General features: G+C 41.1%; 2 protein-coding genes across 11 annotated transcripts in view; one reads left to right on the top strand and one right to left on the bottom strand.

Moving 5' to 3' along the window:
* Positions 1-1,522, bottom strand: part of tti1 (TELO2 interacting protein 1) — a 15,881-nt gene extending 14,359 nt beyond the window's left edge. Inside the window, exon 1 of one of the 2 annotated variants that reach the window (XM_015364621.2) lies at positions 1,434-1,522. The gene's annotated coding sequence lies outside the window, so the exon portion shown is untranslated. Of the gene's footprint in view, positions 1-295; positions 420-1,433 lie in introns of those variants that run through there. The other variant, XM_006639394.3, reaches the window with a different exon arrangement.
* Positions 1,453-15,307, top strand: rprd1b (regulation of nuclear pre-mRNA domain containing 1B). 9 transcript variants are annotated; one of them, XM_006639395.3, is made up of 8 exons: positions 1,453-1,603; positions 4,275-4,404; positions 5,121-5,260; positions 7,832-7,882; positions 8,660-8,778; positions 9,425-9,551; positions 10,952-11,127; positions 13,158-15,307. In XM_006639395.3, the coding sequence occupies exons 1-8, from the start codon at positions 1,453-1,455 to the stop codon at positions 13,305-13,307; spliced, it is 1,044 nt and encodes a 347-aa protein (XP_006639458.2). In that variant the 3' UTR covers positions 13,308-15,307. The 9 variants fall into 9 exon arrangements, with proteins under 9 accessions (XP_006639458.2, XP_015220113.1, XP_069035769.1 ...); XM_015364627.2 differs by having other exon boundaries at positions 8,657-8,778; XM_069179668.1 differs by having other exon boundaries at positions 7,829-7,882.

Raw genomic sequence — 15,307 nt, 5'->3', positions numbered from 1 at the left:
ACGGTAAAACAATTGTTTTACATCGTATAAAAATACAACGTAAAGAAAGATCTAAAACCAAAAATAAAAACAGAACTTGAAAATATACTTGGTACTTAATAAAAAAGCAACGTTACATACACCTTTCCTAGGAAAATAAACAGGAGATGTATTTTAAGTTAAAAAACAGACCACTTGCATAAGAGCCAGTACTAACTGTATAGCTATGCATATTCATATTCTGTCTGTTTTTGTTCTCTAAACTAGTGCAAGATAACTGTTTTTCTCCAATAAATAAACATTGCATTCTTCTTACCTGTTTTAACTAACATTTCTCCACAGACCACAACACGACAGCAAAGAGCCAGCCAGAGCATGGTCCTGCTGCAGATACGTCATTTCTCTGCGACACCTAGCCTCTGTAGAATACCGTATGTCACAGCTCAGGTGAAGGATGTGTAAACGTATATCTCCTGAGCAAATATTGTGACATAGCTTCTGTTTTCTTTTCTGTGCACTTTCAATAATGCAAAGCTAATAATAATATGAAATAGTTTTTTGACGTTGCACTACACTTAGATGGTATTTTCTTGTGACACAATCGCTATAATGAAAGCTAAAATTGCCAACTTCAAGGATCTTTATTGGTCAGTGTCAGTTGTGCTTACTGCCCCAGTCAGTAATATTGAGCAAGTCATATTTTGTTTAAACCAAACCTGTAATGTGGCTAGTTTCTCTTTTACCACGTGTGTGTTTGCTCTATGAACTCTGGGTAAAAGGTCACACGGCCATCTTGTTGGCAACAGATTCAGGTGTTTGTTTTTACTATACAGGAATATTGCTAGAGTTAAGCAACTGTCGCGTTATACTTGGGGAGACAGTAAGAAAGGGGGGAATCCTTAGCCTATTGATAATGGTTTGTTACTGGAAATTTTGCTGAAGCCGAAACGAAGTTCTGAGTTCGGGGGATCATTTTCTAATTTGTTTTCTAAATTGCACTATAGGCTAGAACCCGTAAAGCTTTCGTTGAGTCGGGGAAAGAGTTGCTGAAGCAAGATAAGAGGGAAAAACAAGTCTGGATGCATGTATAGTGTATTTAGTAACAGTAGTAATTTATGAAAAGTATTGGCTTTTAGCTGTTTCCACTTTTTAAGTCTGTCGATTGTCCGATCAAGGCAGTTACTATTTTGGATGGTAAAGGACAGGAAAGTAACGCTGTAACAGTTTGTCAGTTGAGTTCATGCGGGGGGGGTGAGTGGGTAATTTCAGTTGGAGTTTTAGGAAAAAAAAGCAAACTAATAGCAACAGTTTGACTTGGGCTACACGGGGAATTTTGCTTTCCCGAGTGTCGGGACTGCGGCTAGTTCTTAATGCCTCTTCCCGGATACTGATGCCAGTGCACTCTCGTGCAGCCGGATAATAAAGTAAGACCAAAACGGCCGAAAAGGGAGTACCAGGTTCTGGAGAGAAGAGATGTCGTCTTTCTCCGAGTCCGCCCTGGAGAAGAAGTTGTCGGAGCTGAGTAACTCGCAGCAGAGCGTGCAGACCCTGTCACTGTGGATAATCCACCACCGAAAGCACTCGCCGCTCATCGTGCGCGTCTGGCACCGGGAGATGAAGAAAGGTACGGGAAAGCCACACTCGTCACATATCGAGGCGCCGTGTTATTGCTGTGTGTGGCGGGCATCTGCTATATGTGTGCGCGTTTCAACCCCGCTTAAACCAAATACACAGCTGACATATTGCCAGTCCTCCGCAGTCCACGGGTGTCGAAAGAGTTAACCGAGGAGCTGCTCCAAACATTGAATTGCGCATCAGAAGTAACGGTCAGGGTCTTTGATTTTCTGAGTCAGATGAAGAAATTGTGACGCAGTTGGGCAAAACTGAAACTCTGCTGTCTCCCGATCTAAACTGAGGAGTTGTTTTACGTGGAACAAATAGGCTGGTTGTGTTAATTTCATACCTAGTTTTACGAATCCTCCTGAAGATCTGTACAGCCTAAATAAAGTTTGTCGTTTGTGAGGGGTTGTATATTGGACACTCAGAACCAAATTGAGTTATTCAGAGGTGTTAGAAATATATACAGTAACGTGTCGTTGTGAGAATATTCCAATATATTAGTAGATGTAAAAAAAAAACAAAGGTCCGTGTATAAGAATGTTAAAAGAGAGATCAAGGACACGTGATTTTCTTTTACAGGTTTTCTCAGTATACAGATCAATTAATCTTCTCTAGTGGAGTGTTAATCATCTCATTCTAACACCCTCGGCAATGAGTCCGAATATTTGAATACAAAAACCTTTTTGTATCTCTCTGGTTGACTATTTTTTTAGATTGAGGGGAGCACTGGACTGCATGCCAAGCTTTCACTCAGGCAACGTGCTTGTTGCATAAGGACAGAAGCAATGTTGAATTCTCCCTCCTGTTTGGCAAATGCAAAGCGTTGTGGTGTTACACTGAATTATGTCCTCCACTTGCTTTCCTGTTTGTATTTTCAACATGGTTTTGGGATGTCTTCAGTGTCTGTATAGGGAATAGGAAGTGTAAACTAGAAAATATTTTCTATGTGCATAGAATGAGTGCAAGTTAAGGACAAAGCACAACACATTTCTTTTTTAAAAATTAAAGTGATTTTCACCTTTCTTTAAAGCCTATCTCATGTGTGCTCCCTTTACTCCTGCTGAAAAACCCTGTCTGTGATGGCTAATATGTAAATATGTATGCAAATACCTGAGAATGGTTTATGTTGTGATTTATATTGTGTATATATAGAGTCTTTATTATCCCCAAAGGGTAATTTATTTTACAGCAGAAGACAATGTAAAGAAACCGCACAATTCACATAAACATGAACAGCATCTCCTGAGCAAGGACATAGCTTATGTATGGATGAGAACTTAAACCTGTTTGTTTTTAAACTGGAAAATCTGTCTATTTTCTGAAGTCCTCTAGTATGGAATATGCTTTTCATAATTAATAGAAGTGACATAGGGCTGAAAGATCAGTGACAGAGACTTTCGGACATAGTTTAACAATACTCCCATAGTTTGTCCCCTGATTCAGATTCCATAAAGAAGGTTCTACAAAAAACTGATAAAACATTGTCAATTACAAATTATTACCCCTAAAACGCTTAAGCTTGCTTAAAAAATAGACACTGTTGCCCTTTTGGAAAATGAGTCAACATTTGCCACTAAATTGAACTTGCAGTCCAGAGCAGTCCCCAAATACTTACATTTATCAATCTTTTCCACTGATTCTCCTCTCATTGAAACTAACAATAAGAGTCATCCACAAATGTAATTGTGTGTCCTGAGTGGTTATAACTCTTACAGTCATTTGTATACAGAGCAAAGAGTAAGAGAGACAATACACATCCTTGGGGAAAGACAGTGGAAGAATACAGCTTGTTAGACAGAGCATCGTTGACTCTTACCCTCTGAGTTTTCTGTAAGGAAATCGGTAACCCAGCTGACAAGATTAAAATCAAGACCAAAATTAAACAATATCTTAGTTGCAGTCACCAGTGAGGTGAGGCCTACTGGTCTATAATTGAGTGAAATAGAAGATTTGACTTTTGCAACTGAGACCACAGCTAATTCTTTCCAGATTCCAGATTGCTGGTTTAATGACAATTGGAAAATGAAGGAAAAATGCCCCAGAGGTCTCTCCTTTTCAGTACTCTACCCCCAACAGAAACAGGACCTGGACTCTTCCTCTCCTTAACAATTTATAAACCTTAAAATGATCAATGTAATAACACGATCTGCTGCTATGAACATTGAGTTCACTAGTAAAATCGTGTACATCAAACCAAATATATAAAATTGATTCAGTTCATCACAAAGCTAGTATCTGAATTTCCATCTGTACTAATGCCCCTGCTTTCCTTCCTATGACTTTCCACCATTGACTTGATACACTGCCATGCAGAGTATGAATTACCTTTGCTCATTTCACCCTCATCTTTAACTTGATACCTTAATTTAGCCAATTTCATCTGTCTTTTAACATTCCTTTTACCTTCCCAACTCAAAGCAGCAACCCCTTAGTGAAAATATATGGTGAAAAGCTTTCTGTGAAGCATTATGGGAGGATAGTGTGCAGCAGTTTTTCAGGTTGAATAGTAAGACAAATTCTGCGCACCCATTTTTCTTCCACAGATGGACAGTGATTGTAATCTTTTTGTCCATAAAATTGGATTACGTTAAAATGTTTTTCTGTTTCCTCACTTTGTTTTGTCTTGTGAAATTAATGCATTTTAAGATGACCTATATTTCTCCTCTGATTTGCAGCCAAAAGTAGCAGAAAGCTGACCTTCCTCTATCTGGCTAATGATGTTATTCAGAACAGCAAGAGGAAAGGACCTGAGTTCACGCGCGAATTTGAGACTGTCCTTGTCGACGCCTGCTCCCATGTTGCAAGGTATGCAAGACGTTCTAGCACAGGCCCTCTTTCTGTGCTAATACGAAGGAATTTAGCAAAGCAGCCCTTTTTAATCGGTCATTAATATTGGGGTTGGTATGAATGCATTCTTGACATTCTGGGAAAACTGTAGGTATCCTTCTCCTCCTGAGGTTCTGCAGTATTTTCTGTATGTCTGCGTAAGTGACAAATACAAATGCAGGACTCTTGGACATTTGGTTTGATTCTTCTTTTCACAATAATGTTATCAAAGTATTAAACATCATCATGGATAATTGCAGGTAAAGCCCTGCCTGTGCTTTGAGCAAGAAGGGAGGTACACATATCATAAACATAGTTATACAGTTCATATGATATGAGTCTGTTGGGGAAAATTGTTGTCTTGCAGCAGCATGTCAAATTAGAGGGACAGGATTGGTAAGTACCCTGTTTCAGCTCTTTCTAGTCAGCTGTTTTTTCCAATGTGCCTGTGTGTGCAGTAGCTATATCTGTCCTCCAGGTTGGCTTCCGATTGGTTTTAACAATAACCAAATTGTGCTTCTAGAAGATGAAGCAGAAAATGTATGATATGTTTGTGTCATCTAAGTGTCAGTTGCTCCAATTCAAATGTGTTAACCAAGGACAGGGACTCTGTACTTTTGCAACCATTGCAATATCAGGCACTGGTCTCTTTGGGACGCCCACGGCTGTGCCTGATCCTTTCCTCTCTCTCACAGAGAAGCAGACGATGGCTGCAAGAAGCACCTGGAACGGCTGCTCAACATCTGGCAGGAGCGCAGTGTGTACGGTGCCGACTTCATCCAGCAGCTCAAGCTGGCCATCGAGGACTCCAACAGCCCCAAACACAAAGCTCAGGGTAAGCAGGCCGGAGCCAGACGAGCACAGCAGTCCCAGCCAGGTCCTCTCACAGGTCAGAACCAACTTTTACTCTCGATTGCCACCACTGCCCTTTGCACACCTCGGCCTTGTCCCGGGTGATTGCACGACAGAAATGTGCTTTTAAAAGTGCTTAGGCTTTTATGCTTTTAGTAAATGTATATCATATAGTGGTTATTTAAAGTAATTTACATAAGTTCATGTTTACTTTTTAACAATGGGTTCAGTTTTCTTAATGAATAGTTTTTAATTCCTAGTTTATTAGCTGCATTGCATGTCCTGTTCCACTGAACTGAGCCCCTTTTTACTTTTAGGCTTCCAAACAGCGGAAGCTTATTCAAGTTATAAGGCGTTTTTTCTGCTTGCTACTGCAACAGCTTGTATTTGAAAAGCTTCATTCTAGGCAGGTGTACAATTTTCCCACCTTCTCCTCCTGACCTGGTGTGAATGAAACAGTAGTGCAGGATGTGATCCAGGGGGTAATGAATTTCAGTGGTGGATGATACATAAGCAATTAAAACAAGATACGTGGCCTATGTCAACCAAGATGACAGCCTGACCTGCATCTTTCAAAACCCCTTTACAATCTCCTTATGAACCACTGCTCTAATTGAAGTGAAGTGGCAGTTATGATTTTTTTGTGGTTATAATTTTTAGACCTGTGACAGTTTTTAAGCCATTCTAAGAAATGCTGCTATTTGTGCTGACCTTTCTACCTAAAACTGTATTCCTAATTGATTCCAGACTTGATAGAGATATTTCTGGGACTGTCAGGATGAACATAACTTAAACTGGGGTACCCATATGAACTAAGATGACTGCCATTTTCTTGTTCTTTGGTGGTGAAAGTGTTATGTGATTCACAATCCTAACTTATTTTGCTTAAAAACTGTTTGGCCATCAGTATCTTTTTGGTATCATCCTACTGAGAATACCATTAACAACTGACCAGAACACTTGTTCTTGTTAACACTTGTGTTGAACAGAAACTGGGCAGATTTAGTTATTTAGGTTATTAATACCGATAACCACATACACCAAATCTATCTAAGATATAAAGCATATGAAACCGCAAGACGTGATTGAAAGATGTCTCATTGCTCTGTTACTGTGAAAAGCCTGTTCATAGCCTGTGGGTATATGGTGATGGCTGATGATTGTGCAGCTAGGAGTCAAGGGGATAATATAACAGGGTTTTCTAAGAGCTATTACCAAAATACTAAACATTTGCTAATATTGTTCTTGTAAGTGTTGATGTTTTGTAATGTTTAGTTAAGTGATTTTCTTTTGCAAGGATTTTCCCTCACTGTAGCAGATAATTAACCTTTTATCTCCCAGCACTCAAGCACCGTATCAGTAAAGATCCTATTTGTTTGCTGAACTGCACAGTTATGTGCACTGGGTAGAAATAAGGGGACTGCCTTTTCTTCACAAATAATTTTAAGGTGTCTTTAATTTGGATAAGTTGGATAAGTTAATGTTTTAAATAAAGAATAGCTGCTAAAATTACTTAACTATACAAAGGCATCACTGCCAGGTGGCAAGGGTGCTATTTCCAAATGGACTGCTAAAATAATTTGATTTTTACTCGACCAGAATTTTCAGTGATTCATGATTTAACATCTTAATAGAAATACTGTAATTAGATGCTTATTGCTTCAGATCGTTAAATCTGCATATCCGCTAAATGCACATCTTTTGTTAAAGAGCCACATTAATGTCATTAGACAACTGTGTCCATGATTCGACAAACAGCAGCTTTGAGGCAGCAGTGTGGAGTAGTGTTCAGGGCTCTGGATTCAAAACTGGAGGTGTGTGGGTTCAAATCCACTGTTGTTGCACCCTTTCCCAAGGTACTTGACTCTGATTTGCTTCAGTAAAGTGCCCTGCTATTCAAATGAGCTCAAATGTCAGATTGATTTGAATAAAAGTCAAATTAACAGCAGCACCCACGGGGTCAGTTGCTGTTGTTTTTGGGTGTATGTAATCTAGCCAGGATATTCGGTTTACTGTGCAACGGCAGCCCTTGAGTGTGCTTGTGGTGTGTGAGCTTGCAGTGTAGCCAGTGATACCAGCACTGATCAATGCTAACTACTGCAGTGCACCGTGGGATGCACTCTGTGCTAAATTGTTGAAGTCTCTAACATACTGGAAGAAACTGCACTGTCGTTAGTTATCCAGATGCTGTCACAAGAGGGCATAGTGATGTGCTGAGATGATTAGTAATTGCTTCTATGGGATGGTATAAAATGAATTGGAAAAAATGAATACAACTAGAAGTGGACTTAAGTTCCAACTGTATTCTGCCTTGTGCTCATGGCTTGTCAGGATGACTCTCTGACTCTCCTACAACTCCATATTGGATAAAACAGATAGAAGATGTAACCGTTTCAACTGTAGCCTTCAAAATTGAAGGTGCAGTAGTTCTGATTTTATACTTTGAATTGCACTGACATGTTCTGAAGTGATTCGAAAGTAGAAAATACAATAGAATACAAAATATCACTGACTCCCCCACCCCTCCCCTGTCATCCTGTTTGTGTATCAGCAGTACAGGCAGTAAACAGCCAGCGCAACCAAAACCGGAAGAAGGTTGAAGAAGGTAGGGAAACACACTGTCTGTGTTGTCTAACCCGATACTTAAAACGGATGTACTGGGCTCAAGGTGGCTTTTTCCTAATAAGACTAACTCAATCACGTGGTTGGAACTGCTGTTCCGTGCTTCAAATGCACTTAAATCGGTGTCATTTTCACACTTAAACAAATTCATAGTGCAGAACCTGTCTTCTTAAGAGTCTTGTTTAGCGTAAGGCTTCTGCCCAGAATGCAGGATGAAGCCCAGAGGTGGATGAGAGGTGACTTCTGTTCAGGCATCCCAGTGTCCCCTTCCCTCTCTAATTCTCAGTATTTGTTTTGCACTATTGCTCTTTTTTTATTTGGTTATTACTTATGTCTGCCACTGTTTGCTACACTTCAGTAGCAGTTAAAGTGAAATATATTAATCAAAGTGCAACACAGAAGGTGTTTAAACTTTTAGGGTTTTAAACATCCTACTCTACAAAATTTTCCAATTAGCGGGTGTTAGGGCAAAGTAGGGGATCATTTTGAATATTACTGTTTATATACATTGTCTTAAACCTCCTACATTTAGACATTGCATTAGAGACATGTTGAAAAGTTTAATCTTAAAAAAGCTACTTGTTTATGAATTAAGTAGCATTTGACAAGACTTATTATTTTGACAGAAGAATGGTTTATAAGGAAATAAGTATCATTCTGTGTTTGAGTTGACTATATATCCTGAAAATTTTGTAAGTTGAGCTCAGAGTGCTGGCTCGGCTTCAGTCTGCTTTCTTTGTGCTATCTGTGTCTGCAGTAGAGGAGAGAAAAGCCACAAAGCGCACTTATCAGAAAATCCAGGAGGAAGAAGAGGAGGAAGACGATGATTACAGAGGCCATTACTCTCCACAGGACAATGACACTGCAGGGCCACTGCTGGTACTAATTTTTGCTTTTTACGTCAGAATCTCATGGTCTCTTTGCCAATTTCACCACCAGGTGTCAGCCAAGGGTCCAGCAGGCATCGATTCTGGAGCTGAGTGAAAGGTTTCTGTGTAGAGCAGAGGTTCCCAGTCCTGGTTCAGAAGGCCCACGCACCTGGTGGTTTTCATTCCAGCTTTCCAGAGTTTAATTACTTAACTGAAACATTAGCTGCTCTAGAAAGTTACTTGACTCCAACATACTGTGAAGTTTGGTGTTTCATGCAGCTTCAATTTTCAATTCAATTCAATTTATTTTATATAGCGCCTTTCACAACAGGTTTGCCCCCAAGGCACTTAACAGCTCAAATGCAAGTTTTAACATGTTTAAGCACTGAAAACGATAAAACAGTTCAAATGAGTCCTATTAATTAAGATAACTGTACAGCTGAGAGATCAGATGGAACAAAAACCAGCAGAAATGTGGGACTCAAGGACCAGCATTGGGACTCCAGGTCTAGATTACCAGAAAATATCACTAGCAAATCTATTGGCTAGAGGTGTTGATATTAAATCTGCAATAAGATCTTTTTAACCCCCCATAAGTAATATGATGCATTTTCTCAGTCCGTTCTGGCTGCTGATTCCCCTGTCTTCCTGCACAGACAGAGGAGCTGATCAAGGCCCTGCAGGACCTGGAGAACGCGGCCTCTGGGGATGCAGCTGTCCGCCAGAAGATTGCGTCGCTGCCACAGGAGGTGCAGGATGTGTCCCTGCTCGAGAAGATTACAGGTGAGGCTGCAGAGGAAATAAATGTGTGCATTAAAATATTATGCTATTTTAACAAAGAAATGCCCTTTGTGTCTTTTACAGAGCTCTGTTTGTTTCCGTTATTATTTCCTGGTGATGCTTCCTGATTTTAGTATGCAGTTAGACCTTCCCTTGCACTGTTGTTTTGTTGCACAGTCCCATTACTTTTGTACACAGTTGTGAATTTGCTTTTACACAGTATAGCTAGTTGCAACAGTTTCCCTTTCCCATCCCCTCTATCATGCTGCTGTTTATCAACCATAAGTGTCAAGTGAGGCAGAAAGTGCTGGCTTTAGTACAGGGAGAGGAAAGATTGGATGGGTTTGCCAAGGATGAATTGTCATAAGTCCTGAATGAGTCGATCTTGTGTAATATTAAGAGAAATGAGGCAATAGCTGAAGCAAGTTTTGCTCTTAGCAGGTGCAGTTAAAGGTACTGAAGTGTTGTTCTATTCACATGATACTACTATACAAACAATAGAGAAAGCTAAACGTGGAAGGAGGAACACGCACAGAAGATCTTTCCTTTGGACGGGCTTGTGGTTCCTGAAAGGGTGACGAGATTGTATAATCCCTTAAAAGCTGCTTGACGCAGCCATATCACCCTGCAACTCACAACTGGCAATCCACTGAAGCTGAGCAGGTGTGAGCCTGGTCAGTACCTGGATGGGAGACCTCCTGGGAAAAACTAAGGTTGATACTGGAAAAGGTGTAAGTGGGGCCAGCAGGGGGGTCGCTCACCCTGCGGTCCATGTGGGTCCCTAATGACAGGGACACTATACTGTAAACAGGCACCGTCCTTCGGATGAGACGTAAAACCGAGGGCCTGACTCTCTGTGGTCATTAAAAATCCCAGGGTGTTTTTCGAAAAGAGCAGGGGTGTAACCCCGGCATCCTGGCCAAAATGTCCCATTGGCCCTTACTAATCATTGCCCCTAATAATCCCCCTCTGTGAGTTGGCTTCATTACTCTGCTCTTCTCCCCACTGATAGCTGATGTGTGGTGAGTGTTCTGGCACACTATGGCTGCCGTCGTTTCATCCAGGTGGGGCTGCCCACTGGTGTGGTGGTGGAGGGGATCCCCATTACCTGTAAAGCGCTTTGAGTGGAGTGTCCAGAAAAGCGCTATATAGGTGTAAGCAATTATTATTATTATTTAAACAGGATGCTGTGTCAGTTTCTGGTGAGAGCTGTGTCACCAAGAAATCTGCTTGTGCAGTCAAGGGTTGGTTTGACAGGCTACTTCAGACACCCGTGCTAAAGCAAGCTCCTAGCGGAGAAGCTGATGTTTTGTTGTGACCTTTGGCTGAGGACTTCTGCATTCCTTGTAGAACTGCGTGTGATTTCCCCCCCCCTTGCTGAAGTGTTTTGTGCCTGTCCCCAGACAAGGAGGCGGCGGAGAAGCTGTCGAAGACGGTGGACGAAGCCTGCCTCCTGCTGGCCGAGTATAACGGGCGGCTGGCGGCCGAGCTGGAGGACCGCCGGCAGCTGGCCCGCATGCTGACCGAGTACATCCACAACCAGAAGGACATCCTCACCGAGCGCGAGAAGAAACTGGAAGTGAGTGACCATCCACTCCTCTCTCCCGTCACAAGTTTTTAGGGTCATTTTCAATTTTTATGGAATATTGGAAAAAGTCTCTCACCCTGCCGCTGAGACCAGTTTCACCTCTGCCCAACCCAGGGGATTTTCTTTTCGTCGATCAAATCTGGTCATTTTTAAAACTACTGGAATGTTTTCATAGCTGATGAAAATGAGTTTTCATTTCTTAGCAGGTTTCACAGCTGCTCACAGCTCTAGTGCTAAGGGTTACCAGTGGTTAGCTGGAACTGTACACTTAAACATTTCTGAATAGTGTTTCAGCATGTCTCCTTTAAAATATTTACCTTGTGCAGTATTACTTACAATGTTATGTTTACATTTTCAGTGTTTGTTTTACAGGAACATTTTTCCCTTTAAAATGCAATCAGCATTCATCACATCTGGACTAGATCGCATTGTAAGAAAACTTATTCATTGTCCTCTTGAATACAGTTTACCAGTTAAAAAGTGACTTTATCATTATCATTATTAACCAGAATTATTCTCCTCCTTGCTTGGTCATCCATTTTGGAAGGATCTAGGCAAGGTATGGTGGTGCCATAAGCCTTCCAGTTCTTAATGATGGTCTTGACTGTGATTTGACTTTCAGATTGTTTGAACATTTCTTTTTGACTTGGAGGTTGTGTGTTGCTATATGTAAATAAAGGTCAAATACATTTTGATTTAATTTGTCTTGATTTCAGGCTGTTAGGCCACAAAATGTCTTACTTTGGAAAGGGTGTGTATACTTTCTATAAACACTGTATATAAAATGTATGATATTGACAATATGATAAGTGAATATCAGCTGGAAAAGTTTTTGTTAATTGATAGTTGCAGTTCCTTTAGCTGCAAAACAGAAACAGTCAAAGGATGTAACAGGATTAAAAAAACACCTGAAACATAGTAGTGTGGTGTTTACACATTACTGTTTCAGGTATTCAATTTATACATTTTGTGAAATTCTTATATAAGTATCACTGACTGGTAAGTAATCAGAAGCCGTTTTGCAGAATGTTGTGTGATAGAGATGTGGCATATGAAATGGCATTATGGATACAATGTTAGGAGTTCTGCTGGACTCAAGGTTAATTTGTCTTTAGTTTATTACTTTAAGTTAATGACTTTCACATTTGTAGCTAGCACCAAAACAATAAAATTTGTGATTGCCTGTTTCTTAATGGCACTCCTGACTGGTCTGACTGACTTTTGTGTTAAAAGTGAACCAGAGCAAAGTCTGCAAAAAATCAGCATTTGCAATCACTTTAATTAAATAGTCTTTGGTCTGTTTTGGATAGAGCCTCATATTTCATAAACACAGATAATATAGGAATTCAGTTCCTAGGAATTTGTAGGGGTATTCCTCTGAAATACTGCACAGGGAGTGTCTTGGGAGTGTCAAGCTTTTCTGTCAAACAAAACTGTTGTGAAAGATGTAAGTTGCCGGGAAATTGATGGTTTCTGTCCACCTCTCTGTGAGCCACTCACTATTACTCAGAATACGGACAAGTTGAATATTTGCTCAGCTTTACAGTGATACGTATTATCTTGAATGTCTTTGAGCTGGTGAAATTATCATAGGTTCTTCTGTTATTTATACTTTATTGTGCAATTTTGTGGTGGTGCCAAGTGTTTTGTGAATACCCAGAATAAACTGCTGCTACAGAATCGTGAGAAAATATTTATCCTGCTGAATTCCTGTCCAGTCCTAGGACTCGGGGCACTCGCTCTCAGTCCCTGGTCTTCCTCGGGGGGCTCGCTGGAGCGCTCGCCCAGTGTCCCTGGTCTTCCTCAGAGCGCTCGCTCCCAGTCCCTGGTCTTCCCCAGGGTGCTCGCTGGGGCGAACTCTCCCAGTCCCCGGTCTTCCTCGGAACGCTTGCTCCCAGTCCCCGGTCTTCCTCAGGGTGCTCGCTGGGGCGAACTCTCCGAGTCCCCGGTCTTCCTCGGGGCGCTCGCTCAGTGTCCCCAGGTCTTCCTCGGGGCGCTCATGTTTGCTTCTTGTCTTCCAGGAGTACAAACAGAAGCTGGCCAGGGTCACGCAAGTCCGAAAGGAGCTGAAATCACACATCCAGAGCCTGCCAGACCTCTCACTGCTGCCCAACGTCACGGGAGGGCTGGCGCCACTGCCCTCCGCCGGCGACCTCTTCTCCACGGACTGAGGAAGGCTGTCCGTTCAGGTCCTCTTCCCTCACAGGAACTGCTTCCCTCCCTGGAATGAGCGACATTCAGCTACAACTGACTGGTATCTGAGAAAGAGTGTCCTGAGAACAGCTGCCGACGTCCCTGTCAAGAATAGTGGGGAGAATCGCATTGAGGCTTCAGAAAGTTCCTCTGAGGGAAAGGGGAGCACAGACTCTCAAAGCTATTATTACATGCTTCACCAGCTAAAAAAACTGGAAAAAAATCCGTCAGCAGCCGGGGGAATAATTTTATCTTTTTTATATGAAAATGCTAATAAGATACTTGTGTTTCACCCCACCCCCCAAAAAGGGTAGTAAAGTTTGTCATAAGCTTTCTTAGTTTTGTAGTTTTTTTTATTTATCTGCCAGGTGGTGAGGTGGTTGCTGGTATTTTCAGAGATGTGCTATAAATTAGAGCTCTGACTCTGAAAGCTTTTAAGCTTACTGAAAGGAGTGTGTGAGTCCAGGCTGCTGGGATTTTAGGCTTCCTCTGAGCTAATATTTTATAAAAGCTTTACATGGAGGAGACTTTTGTTCAATTAGCAGCGCTGTGCTTTATTGTAGACCAAGAGTTCCTTAACAGAATGTAAATGACCCTGCTGTAAGAGATTTTCATTTTTGCCTTTTCTAACATTCTAGCACGAAACTGAAAGTTCTTCAATTGATAAGCAAAAATATGAAAACTTAGTTGCTGGTAGCACTGCCCTTTTCATAAGACATGCTGGGTTATCAGTAAAAGTGCATGATGGACCTGAATGTTTAGATAAAAACCTTTCCCAGTTTACATCCATATAGGTCTCAATGTACAATAATTAGAAAGGTCTGAAAGGTTCAGCTACTGGTTTTGTAAGCAGGGCAGCCATTAAACAGTATCTGGTCTTCAAAGTGTGTCTTTAAAAGAATATAAAAACAAAATCCAGTCATCTCTTCTTAGCCCCCTGATGTTTACACAGTATGATACCAGTCTTCACTTGCGCTGTAATTGCTAGAAAGCTTGGCAAGCCTTGTGCTGAGACTATTTTTTAGAGATTTGTTGTTTTGAGAAACTACAGCTGTCTAGTACATTAGACTAAAAAAGGAAAAGTCTGCTCATTATTTGCAGTGAAAGATCTCTCATATCAATAAGTTCTACTTTAGTTCTTGTGTTTATTAAATGAAACCATGTCATCTTAACATTGAACTACCAAAAATGATTGTAACAGTAGATTGAAAAGAGAGGATACTTCATTTAGCATGCTGAGAGTTTCTGTAATAAAACAGCTTTTGATTGTCACTTCTGAATGGGTCTCACCCAATTCAGAGGTTTGTTGAGTTTTAAACACTGGCGAATAATAGTTGTCCAGAACAATGGTACCAGACGACTTTTTTATATTCAGGCTGCTGATGTAAAACTTTCCTGCACTGTGGTGGCTTGTATTTCTCATCCCCCCCCCCCCCCCCCCCCCAAATTCCAGGTTTTCACAGATGATTTAAAAAAAGAATCAGGCTGAAATGCCTGCTCTAATTAACTTGGCCCAACCACATCCTTGCAGTCCGGCGAATCCTGAGTGTGAGGGATTCTTCGGTAAGTGATTGTTCTGCTTTCGGATGGCGTGTGAGTAATCTTATGAAACTCAACCATGCCTGTTTGCCGAGATAAAGGTTTCCAAACCTAAAATTGCGTCTGGGTGAGCAGTTGACTGTGGACTGTCCACTTTGCTCAGAAAACACCTGGTGCCAGTCAGTCCACTGTACAGAGCCAGAATACCAATGGCTCACTGCAACATGGGACTTTTCAACACGTGCTGCAAGGTTTGAATGTGTGCTAATGCAATACAGGAGGCATCACGTTAAATTTGATACCTCATTTCTTTTTAAACTTCTGTTTCTAAAGACAAAAGGCATATACGAATTTAAATTCACAAGTGTCTGGTTTTTAAATTTTGGTGATATTTAAATCATTAAAGTGGACTCCATCTTGGTATTTAAAAATGTTCAAA

This window comes from Lepisosteus oculatus, chromosome 16 (assembly GCF_040954835.1).
Source record: "Lepisosteus oculatus isolate fLepOcu1 chromosome 16, fLepOcu1.hap2, whole genome shotgun sequence".
Classification (NCBI taxonomy): Eukaryota; Metazoa; Chordata; class Actinopteri; order Semionotiformes; family Lepisosteidae; genus Lepisosteus; species Lepisosteus oculatus.
Note: the sequence above shows the minus strand (reverse complement) of the source record. Positions and strands in the feature narration are given on the sequence as shown.

Excerpts from the sequence above, each read along its gene's own strand:
- rprd1b (XM_015364622.2), top strand. The coding sequence starts at position 1,453 with ATGTCGTCTTTCTCCGAGTCCGCCCTGGAGAAGAAGTTGTCGGAGCTG. Across the intron at positions 4,405-5,120 it reads GCCTGCTCCCATGTTGCAAG|AGAAGCAGACGATGGCTGCA; the intron begins GTATGCAAGACG and ends TCTCTCTCACAG. Across the intron at positions 8,779-9,424 it reads ACACTGCAGGGCCACTGCTG|ACAGAGGAGCTGATCAAGGC; the intron begins GTACTAATTTTT and ends CTTCCTGCACAG.